Here is a 10,145-nt window from a genome sequence, read left to right as displayed (position 1 = left end):
GTCTTTTACACAGTACAGTGTGTGGTCACCATGGCTTTATGCAGTCTGCCACCTGAGTATGTGTTCAGGGTACCTTGGGTGGGTGGAAGCTTGTGGGAGCAAGTGACCAAGGAAAGAGCATCCCATTTCTGGGCAGTGGTATGACTTTGGGGAACAGGACTTTACAGAAACACTGAATCAACATTCCCTTCCCCCAGTGCAGGGTCTCAAGGGACCAGGCCAACTTCTGCCTGGCCTGGTAATGAGTGGTCTCAGTTGTTCTGCTGGGGCAGGTGGGAGCCTCTTCTTTTCAAAGAGGCTGCTGGGTTCTGAGCTGCCATCATGGTTAACCTCCCCGGGGAGAGACAACATCTTCCAGTTGTTACCGCGCAGTTACAGGTGTAGAGTAAACAAAGCCAACACTTTTATTAGATTAGAGAGAAAGCAGAGGAGAGGGAGGGTAGAGGAGGGTCTGCAGGGGACAGGGAGTGTGGGCTTGGGCTCAGCAGCACTGTCTTCTCGAGCTGGGGTGTTATCCACGCTGAGAGAACTTGGTGCGTCCATCCAGTGGGAGGCAGCTGAGTTGGCCAAGTCCAGTGACATCCCTCGGGGTTGCCCTTCTCCTGCCGAAGCGGCCCACAGGCCTGATCCCGCGGCCCGTGTACCAGGCAGGATTGATATCAGGGGCTGGAAATGAAAGAACCAGATCAGCGTATGGGACGCCTGACACACGGGTGCAGTGTTCCCCACACAGAGCCCCTAAGCTGGTGGAAACCTGGGCACCAGGCCATATTGGCACCCACTCGGATGAGACTGACCAGTTCATATCTGGGCAGTGATGTGGCTTTAGGAAATGAATTTAGATGTATACCAGGACCAGCATTCTCTTCCTGTCCAACCCTCACCCCCCAAATTCTTTAGGGACCTGGCCAAGATGGGCAGGGGAATGGTGAGGACAGAGGACAGGACCATTCTGGGGAGAGACCCCTTTGTCAGGACCAACCTCCCTGACTACATGGCCAGGTAGCTTTTTTATAGGTCCCAGTAGTTCTCTGCCTATGGGTTGTGACCCTTTTGGAGTGCAGACGTCCTGCACTTCAGGTATTAACATTCCGATTCGTCACAGTAGCAAAGTTACAGCTGTGAAAATAACAACAAAATGATTTTGTGGCCGGGATCACCACATGAGGATCTGCATTAAAAGGTTGCAGCCTTAGAAGGGTTGGGAACAACTGGCTTAGGAGATGGCCAAGCCCCATGCCTTGGACACTCACGGCATCTGGGAAGTGAATGGATGGAAGGATGTCAGAGGCTGTTTTCCATAAGTCAGGCACTCACTTCTTGTCTCCATGGAGTGCTGGTGGGCTCGGCTGGAAGCCCCTGGGAGGACCAAGCTTAGCAGCAGCAAGCACAGAAGCCACGTCTTCAGGGCCATGCTCCGTCTTCCTGGATGATGCCCGGGAGTTCGGATCCCACAGGGGATGGTGCAGCCTGGGGGTAGAGGTGCAAGGGTGAGCTGTATACACAAAGCCAGGAGGGACCCTAGGTGGTTTGCACAGATATATAGGTGTGCATGGTGTGTGTCTGCGCTTATGAGGTGTGCAAATGCATATTAGTGCACATAGCTACAATTGTCAGGGGAGAGTGAGTGAGCTGTGCATAGGTGGCTGTCTTGGGACATCCTTGGGCCTGTCTGTCCATCTATGCCAGGAGCTGGGAGGAAGGCACCCAGGCCTTAGTGGGAAGCAGATTTATGGGATACCCTGTGGTTAGCAGAGGTGGAGAACAATTTGCTCAGCCTCAGAGGTAGCTAGAGATCGGGGAGTAGAGATTGGGGACCTCAGTGCCCAGTCCTTCCCCACACTTGGTCTGGGCCCTTCTGACACTGAGAGCCAGGCAGTCAATGGAGGACACTTAGCACCCCCATCCCTAGTGAGCTCACTCACGGCTCCTACAGTAACCGGGGACTTCAGCCCTAGTTTGCTAACACTCCAGAGTGAGCCTGCGGCACCTGCCTCTCCTCCCAGAGCCCCCTTGAATAACAAGAGAGGGCTGCTGCTGTTGTGTGTGGGAACTGGTGCCCTGCTGAGGGAGAGTGACATAACACATAGCGTCCATCTGTGATACTTCCTGCAGGGGACCCTTTTCTCCTCCTCTACCCGTGACATTTCAGGTCCTATTAGAAGGTGCTCAAGGAAGAGCTCCCCAAGCCCCCACTCTGAGCTGATTTTGATCTCCAGCTCCTCCTTGTCCACACAGAGCCGTCTGTCAGAGCTCTCTAAAATGCCTACCCGCTACAGTCCTGCTGGGATGTACCACACAGTGCAGGGGAACCCCAACCAGAGGAAATGAACATGCCACCATGAATCACTGTAAAGACTGCACCCACTCAGGCTAGGTGATGGGTACCTAGAATCCCAGCCAACCCTGGTTCCTGAGCCTTGGGTACCCACTTTCTGGAGTGCTGCAGACCTGTCTGCCCAGGGTGCCTTCCGGGCTCTGCTTGAGGTGTCCCACTGAAGGGCATCTTACTTGTCCTCCATTGAGGACAGCCCTTGAGTGTCAGAGACCGCAGAAGCGTGTGGTCCTAGACCACAGACCACAGGCAGCTCTCTCTGCTTGTCCTGTTTGGGGCCGGCACCTGGCTACCCAGTAAGCCGGGCAGAAGTCACAGCAACACCCACCCCTCTCCAGCACTGCCAAGTTACTCACCCTCTGTCCCTTGAGTGGTGATAAGGCTGCCTGGGCGTGAGGTGAGGCCTGCCTGGCTGTGCACCTTTTATAGGCCAACAAGGAGCAAAAGACGCCCCCGGTCCCCTCCTTGAGATGGCGTCTTTGCTTATAGCCTGCAGTTCCCACTGCGCCTCTTCTCTCATGAAGACACTCCGTCTTTTTTTTTCTTCTTCTTTTCCTTTCTTTTTACCTTAAAAAAAAAAAAAACACCCAACAAAAACCCCTCTCGTCAGTGATGTGATTTGTTCCTTCCTGAATTATATAATTTCATTTGGGCCAAGTGCTTTAAAACACATTAACCTCCCCCTCTTCACGCTCGCCTTTGGGCAGACGCCACAGTGACGTGTCCACCGGTCCTCTAATGTGAACGTGGCCATCAAACTGGAATATGGCCTCTTCTGAATACGTGCCCCCCCTTCTCTGCCTCACTTGAGCCATGACTTCCGGGAATGGTGGCCAGGAAGTCCCTCAAACCCAGGTGGGTGCTTCCTACTCTGGTTGTCCCCTCAGGTTGCTTCTCCACCTGTGTGGCCTCTAGACACATTCCTTTTATTCATCCTGACTCTGTGACTTAGAACAGGCCAGATTGTTGATACAAAACAAACAGAAGCCTGACGTTGTGGTACATTACTGTAACCCCAGCACTGTGGAAAGTGAAGCAGGAGGATGGCTGTGAATTCAAGACCAGGCTGCCTCCATAACGCAGAAACAAATTAAAAAAATTGAAAACAGAGAGTGTTACTTTTATTGTAAAGAAGGTTTAAAGGTTGGACGTGGCAGCGCTGGTCCTTAACCCCAGCGCTGAGGTTGCGAGAGCAGAGGTGTGGAAGATCTGTGACGATCACTGGCCAGTCAGCTTAGCCAAATTGACAACCTCCAGGATCAGTGATTCAAAAACAGAAAGTGGAAAAATGAGTGAGGAAGACTCCACATTAATCTCTGGTCTTCATGCACAAGTGCACAGGGTCCCCTCATAGATGTATACATACATCACCCCATAATACATGGCTGCACGCATGCACACACACACACACACACACACACACACACACACACTCTTTTATACACACACCTTTAAAAAGGAAGTCTATTGTGTTGTAAAGGCAATTTACATGTGATGAGAAAAAAAACAGAAGAGCCTGGATAATGTGAAAAGGCCAGTGTTCGCGTGTCGGGTGTTTACGTCTGGGAGTTCCCTGTGCCTTCTGTAGACTCATTCTGCTTTACAGGTGCTGAGCCTCATTCTTTTGTCACCATATCCTGGAAGGGTTAAAATATCTGTAGGTCTGTGCTGTCGAAAATGACTGTGCAATATTTTGCCATTTAACTGGCCCTGTCATCCCCACGTCAATAGTTACAGATTATACAAAATGTCATCTAAATGCAGTAGAACATTCTTGAAGGAGCTGTGCATGAGAAGAGACAAAGCAAGCATCTCCCCCGGATCACCATTTCCTGTAGAAAAGCTTCAGGCTGCCACTTCACCCTTTGGTCACCTGGTCAGTGCAACATTTGCGTTCTCTTCCTTGGAGAGAGAATGGGTGCCTCTTCCCTTAGAAGAGGGCTCTGGCCAGTGGGCTTCTTGGGAGATCTGGTAGGGGGTGGGTATGGTAAGGATGAGGAGGAGGGCATAGCCTGAAGATTAGGGTCAAGGGGAGTCTTAAACTTTTGCTTGGTGCCTTGACTCCGTCTGTGGCTAGCTCGGGCATTAGCAATGGTGAAAGCCTGGTCTCCTACCTTGGTGAGAACTGCCTTGGTAGAACATGCTCCTGTCTTGTGGGAAATTCCCCTGGATGTGTCTGCTCAGTCCTAGGGTCCATGGGGACTGCTGTGAGACTTTGGGAGCTGGAGTGGGTATCCTGAACATCATCGTGGGTCTAGGTCTATCTGCCCGTCTATCTGTCCATCTATCTGTCCATTTGTCTCTGTCTGTCTGTTTGTCTCTATTTTTATCTCCCTCTCCTTCTCCCTCTCTCCTCCCTCTCTCTGTCTGTCTCTCTGTCTCTCTCTGTCTCTCTCTCTCTGTCTCTCTCTCGAATCCCAAGTCCTTTTGGCAAAGTAGCTTTATCCAAGTGTAGTATGGGCATATTGTCCCTTTGAGGGTCCAAGTGGGAGCCAGCAGGCAGAGTGGGAGGCAGCACAAGGATCTTGGTCTCAGCCTAGTCTCCTTACTGCACATTTGATGACACCAGGCAAAGGGTCTGCAGACCTGAGGGCTGTTTTGGATAGTTGGGGATGTTCCAAAGGCAGGTGGCAAAGTGCAGGCAAGGTGTGACCCACACAGCTTCAGGCACTGCCTAGGTCCCTCAGGGCTGAGAAGTGGGTTACATGGAGGGTTTGACCAGAGGTCAGGGAGCCTTTCCTGTTTCATATTAGTGGGCCATAGATCTCAGGGCGGGGGAGCTAGCTTTGGGCACAGCAAAGGCAGTTCTCATTTGGCATAGGCCTGTTCTAGGTGACCAGTGTGGAGGAAGCACATGGCTTTAAGTAACTGCACCCTGGGTTCTGAGTTAGAGAGCTGTGGCTGTCAGAGTGACCTAATCACGGAGCTGCGGCTGAAGAGATCACAACCATGGGGCATTGTCTGTGATTCTGAACAGCTGACAAACTAAAGAGCAGGGTGATGTAGGGAGGCATAGGCTGTGAGGGTGTCCCCACCCCTATCATCTGAACCCCTGAAGGTGGATTGCTTATGTCCCTGGGCTGCAGGAGAAAACATTGTGCCTTTCCCAACACTCCTACTTAAATGGGCTTCTGCTCCTTGCAGTGAAGGGAGCCCTATTAACAGGACTCCCTGGCCAGTGCCCACCCCTTGGTCTTCCTCGGGCTTTCAGCAGAGCCACGAGACCCTTCTGTTTGGGGGGAGGGTTGCACCGCAAAGTTTTGAGGTCTTTGAACTCTTATGCTGCTCTGTAGTGGTCAGACAGTATCTCCCCAGTTCACACCCATCGAGAGCCCCAGGAGTCATTTATGGAGATGGGGCCTTGGCAAGTGTATGGACAGGGTAAAGGTGGCCCTACATGCAGTAAATGTTGCCCTGACAAGAGGACAGCTGTTCAGAGAGGTACATGGCAAGGTGACATGATGGCACGTATAGAGACTGCAGTGACGCTGCCTGAAGCCAAGTTACACTGGGATGGCTGCAGTCCCCAGAAGCAGGCAGAGGCACCACCCCTTAGAACCGCAGACTCCACTGATCCCTTGATTGGACTTTTGTCCTTTGAAATGCAGGAACACTGGGGGCCCAGGAAGTCACAAAAGTCTCTCCTGCAGGAGGACCTAACTGAAGACCTGCCTGAGAGATCAAGGGTTGCTGACAGCCAATCAGGAACTGCTGTTTAGAAGCGATGCTTTCTTGGGACCAATGGGGCGCAGGTGGAGGATATTAAAGGAAGTTACAGCAGCGTTCAGATAACTTGCTGTGGCTTTTCTCTCCTACTCCTGGAGTCTGTGTCATTGACTCTGTGCCACCTCACCTCCGACCCCCAAGGGCAAGTAGGGTCAGGTGACTAGTAGTTCAGGGCACAGGCAACACAGAAGGACACATTTCCCATATTAGCTTGTTTCGCAGGACTTTGCCAGGAGGACATAGGAAACAAATGTAGAGATACACATCTCTACATGAATGAATGAGAGACTTCTTCCTGGAGTTTATTCTCAGAAGACACTAGGATATATGTGGCTCTGACCCGTGTGTTCTCTAGACTCCCAGAGCAGGATACAAGCTGACAGGAAAGAGGCAGCCCTGGGTGTGGGAAACAGCCCTCCTGTAGCGGTGGGGTGGCTGTGAAGGCAGACCGTGCAGACACCAGCAAAACTGGCCCTGACACACTTGACTCTGGAAGATCTGAGTTCTTGATAAATCCTAGAGCAGTCATCTGTGTGTGTTAGACACCTGCATTTGAAGCACGAGCTATCTAGAAAGCAAGCTCCCTATGTAGTGTACACCAAAAGCCTGTATTGGAGGCTTGGTCTCAATGTGGTGGTCATTGTGATGGGAATGCTGGGGTGGGGGACAGTGTTATTTGCTCCCATCTGTAACACACAAGGACATTTGAAGAACAAGATCTGTGGGGTGGGGGAGGAATCCATCCCTCCTCATTCACCACCTGAACTGCACACTGTCCCATCATGCCCACAGACACTCTCGATTCTGCCTCCCGCTCCCCTGCCCACTCGGGAGTGTGTGCACCTTCAGGACCTCCCCTGAACCAGCTCTTCCCATCCCAGCTGTGAGCGTGGCTAGGCAAGGCTGATGATGGGGTTAGAGAATCACAGTGAGAGGGAATCTGAGAGTCCTTCAGCAGGCAGAGAACATCAACTGAGGGGAAGTCACATAGTTTGTATTTCCTGGGTCAGAGGCTGGCAGGTTCCCTGGCTTGGGCTGGTGACCTGGTGACAGCTGGAGGCTTGAGATCCACAGTCTGAGTTCTTACTTCTCACTGGGATGATGACTACAAGCAGGTCTGAGCATCAAGAGGCTCAGAGCCCAGGGGGCTATGACGGTCACGTGGAGGAAACTGTGGGGCGCTTGTAGTACTGTCCTGTGCCATGAGCCTCTCCTTCAGGGCTGCTGGGCCATCACGGGTTTCTGTCGAGCACAAACACACACATTCGTTTAGGTGTGCGCATGGGTTCATGTGCAAAGTGTTCACACAGAAGAAACAAATATACTCACACTTATGTGACAGATACAGATATAACAGAGAAACATACTAGTGTGTGTGTGTGTTTATATAGGTGGGGATGTAGACTTATATATGTAATGTACACGTGCATGCACATGTGTCAGCACACACAGATATACACACCAGCATGTGCCTATAGAAATAGGTATGTATATATAGAGAACTTCGTGCTGTGCACACAGACGCACATGGGTATGCACACTGAGACCCATTTGGGCATGCACAGACACACACACCAGCATGTACATGACACATGGGTGCACACATAGACATAGGTATGTATGAAGAAAGACGTGGGCATGTATATAGTCTCAGCTATGTTAATGCACACACAGTACACAGGCACACAGGCAAGGCCCTGGCCCTGGGGGGTTCATATGTACACTCATAACTCAGTTGCTTGTGTTTTCTCTTCACTAGCTTGTTTGGTTGTTTTTTTGTTTTGTTTAGTGTTTTGAGACAGGGTCTTTCTATAGAACCCTGGCTGTCCTGGAACTCACTGGGTAGAGCAGGCTGGCCTTGAACTCACAGAGATCTGCCAGCCTCTGCCTCTGGAATGCTGGGATTAAAGAAAGGTGTGCACCATCATTCCTGGCTTTCTTGTTTCTGTATTTTATTTTTTAAGTGTAACGTCTTTGTAAGTTTATTTTTCTCAGATATGAGTTTCCATCCTCTAAGGTATGTTAATGGGAAATATTTGAAAATCCATATATATATTATATATATATTAATGCAGGGAGCTTGATTTGAAAGATGACAGATGGGGTTGGGGATTTAGCTCAGTGGTAGAGCGCTTGCCTAGGAAGCGCAAGGCCCTGGGTTCGGTCCCCAGCTCCAAAAAAAAAAAAAAAGAAAGAAAGAAAGACGACAGATGGTTAAGATCTCCTCAGCAGGTATGCCCTTCATTGTCCTCAGCTCTCCTGGAGGGGTGGCCACCTCCAGCTATGAGGGTGGGGTAGACTCTTCCTGGCCTCAGTATGGGGTATAGGGTGTCACAGCCCTAACACTTACTGTAGTAGGTATACAATCTCCTGCAAAGGCACGGTCCCCAGTCTCAGGAGTATCTTTCCACTGTTCTTACATCCCTACTTTGTGATGCCGTCCTCGAAACACGGAGTTCATGACCATGAGAGGCCATGATTTGTGTGGTCCCCCAGTAGGGCCTATTCCTGAGAGGGTAGTTTGGGAGCACTGACTTCCTTGTGTCTCTTGAGGAAGATGAGCTTGCAGGGTGTGGCTGGTTTACTGAGCTCCCATGTGGAAGCTCACTGTGGCTTCTGCTCTTGGCTGCAGCTCTGCCCAAGATGGGGAAGGGAATTTAGAAGATGCTTCAGATGATCTTACTCATCCCATTCTGAACATAAGTTTATAGAATACAGAGGAACAGTGTGAGCAGAGGCCCCCAGGGCACAGAGGTCCAGGACACCCAGGACCCAGATACAGCGTCTCCTGGAAAGGGCTCAGAGCCTTTAGGCCCAAGCACTCACCTCCTTAGTGGCATGGAAGGGCTGGCTGGAGGCTTGAGGGCTGCACCCCTTTCAACATGTGATACCTATGTGGAAATGATTAGGACCAGTACTAGGGGCAGAATTCAGCTAAAATTCGCCCACTGAGCACGAATTACATTCTAGGTGACAGCAAAGAGCTGGATACACACCGAGACCCATCCTTGGAGGAGGTTCAATTTGGGATCCAAGATACAGAGAGACAGTGTTGTCATGAGCTACAAGGATGGCACATGACCTATACGAAGACCGCTGTTGTGAGGGGCTGAGAGCAGAGGACAATGGCGTAGGCTACCCCCAATGCTAACCAATGAAACACCTTTCCCAAGCATTCATTAATATTCATCCTAGAGAGCAGATATCCATTTTAAAGAAATATTAAGACCATCCTAAGATAACTACTGCTTTCCCTATGGTGTGGGTGACGAACTCCAGGGCCTTGTGCATGTTTAACTGACAGCCTGCCACCAAGGTATGCCTCCAGGTCAAGGCAACGTTTAAAGAAAAGAATACGTCTGGAACTTAGTCTTCCCAGACAAGGTTTGAAGAATTGAGCTGGGCAGATCTCTGCTCACCCTTGGAACCGGAAGTAAGCTGGGATAAACAGACAGTGGGCCGAATTGGTAACATGGGGATGGGAGACATATGGGGGACAGAGGGTTGCATGGCTTGGATGTAGGGTTCCCCAATGTTTATATATACGAAGTTTGGTCCCAGTGTGGTGGTTGTCCTTGATGGGACAGGATTTAGTGGGAGCTCTGTAGGTCACTGGGGACATGCCTTTGAAAAGGATGAAAGACATTCTCTTGGGACGGGATATGTTCTCACTATAGCATGGGGATGGAGAGATGGCTCAGTGGTTAAGAGTGCTTCCAGCTCTTCAAGAAGGCCCAGTGTGGCTTTCAACACCCACATCCAGGTGGCTCACCGGGTGTAGCCCCAGCTCCAGGGGATCTAATGGTCTTCTCTACTGGTGCCTACATACATGGCACATGCTGGCACGTGTGCGCGCACACACACACACACACACACACACACGCACACACGCAGTCACATAGATACACACCTTTTAAAGTCTGTATCTGACTTCTATGACTCCTCACTGTTCCTTGTCCTCCTCACAGATATTCCCACCTTTCCGCTCCCACCCCCAGAAATGAAATGACAGCAACATAAAATGTGTTTGGGCCTTGACCAAGGGTACTTGTCACCAACACCGTGTGCACCTCCAGAATGAAGG

General features: G+C 50.8%; 2 protein-coding genes across 6 annotated transcripts in view; both read right to left on the bottom strand.

Annotated features, from left to right (window-relative positions):
* Positions 1-381: 381 nt before the first annotated feature.
* Positions 382-5,269, bottom strand: Prlh (prolactin releasing hormone). Of its 2 annotated transcripts, none has more exons than XM_006245478.5 (3): positions 2,692-5,269; positions 1,318-1,470; positions 382-666 (listed from the first exon to the last, which is right to left on the bottom strand). In XM_006245478.5, the coding sequence occupies exons 2-3, from the start codon at positions 1,412-1,414 to the stop codon at positions 512-514; spliced, it is 252 nt and encodes an 83-aa protein (XP_006245540.1). In that variant the 5' UTR covers positions 1,415-1,470; positions 2,692-5,269; the 3' UTR covers positions 382-511. The 2 variants fall into 2 exon arrangements, with proteins under 2 accessions (XP_006245540.1, NP_071558.1); NM_022222.2 differs by having other exon boundaries at positions 2,688-2,734.
* A 1,061-nt stretch (positions 5,270-6,330) lies between these two features.
* The window catches only part of Mlph (melanophilin), a 35,531-nt gene continuing 31,716 nt past the window's right edge, over positions 6,331-10,145 (bottom strand). For 3 of the 4 annotated variants that reach the window (XM_063267316.1, XM_063267315.1, XM_006245404.5), the window contains one exon: positions 7,035-7,303. In XM_063267316.1, the coding sequence (XP_063123386.1) occupies positions 7,277-7,303 (27 nt within the window). In that variant the 3' untranslated portion in view covers positions 7,035-7,276. Of the gene's footprint in view, positions 7,304-10,145 lie in introns of all 4 variants that reach the window. The other variant, NM_001012135.1, reaches the window with a different exon arrangement.

Source organism: Rattus norvegicus, chromosome 9, assembly GCF_036323735.1.
Source record: "Rattus norvegicus strain BN/NHsdMcwi chromosome 9, GRCr8, whole genome shotgun sequence".
In the NCBI taxonomy this organism is placed as follows: domain Eukaryota; kingdom Metazoa; phylum Chordata; class Mammalia; order Rodentia; family Muridae; genus Rattus; species Rattus norvegicus.
Note: the sequence above shows the minus strand (reverse complement) of the source record. Positions and strands in the feature narration are given on the sequence as shown.

Bases quoted from the DNA above. Each gene is read 5' to 3' on its own strand.
- Prlh (XM_006245478.5), bottom strand. From the start codon at position 1,414: ATGGCCCTGAAGACGTGGCTTCTGTGCTTGCTGCTGCTAAGCTTGGTC. The intron at 667-1,317 runs GTGAGTGCCTGA...TTTCATTTCCAG, and splicing joins GCACTCCATGGAGACAAGAA to CCCCTGATATCAATCCTGCC.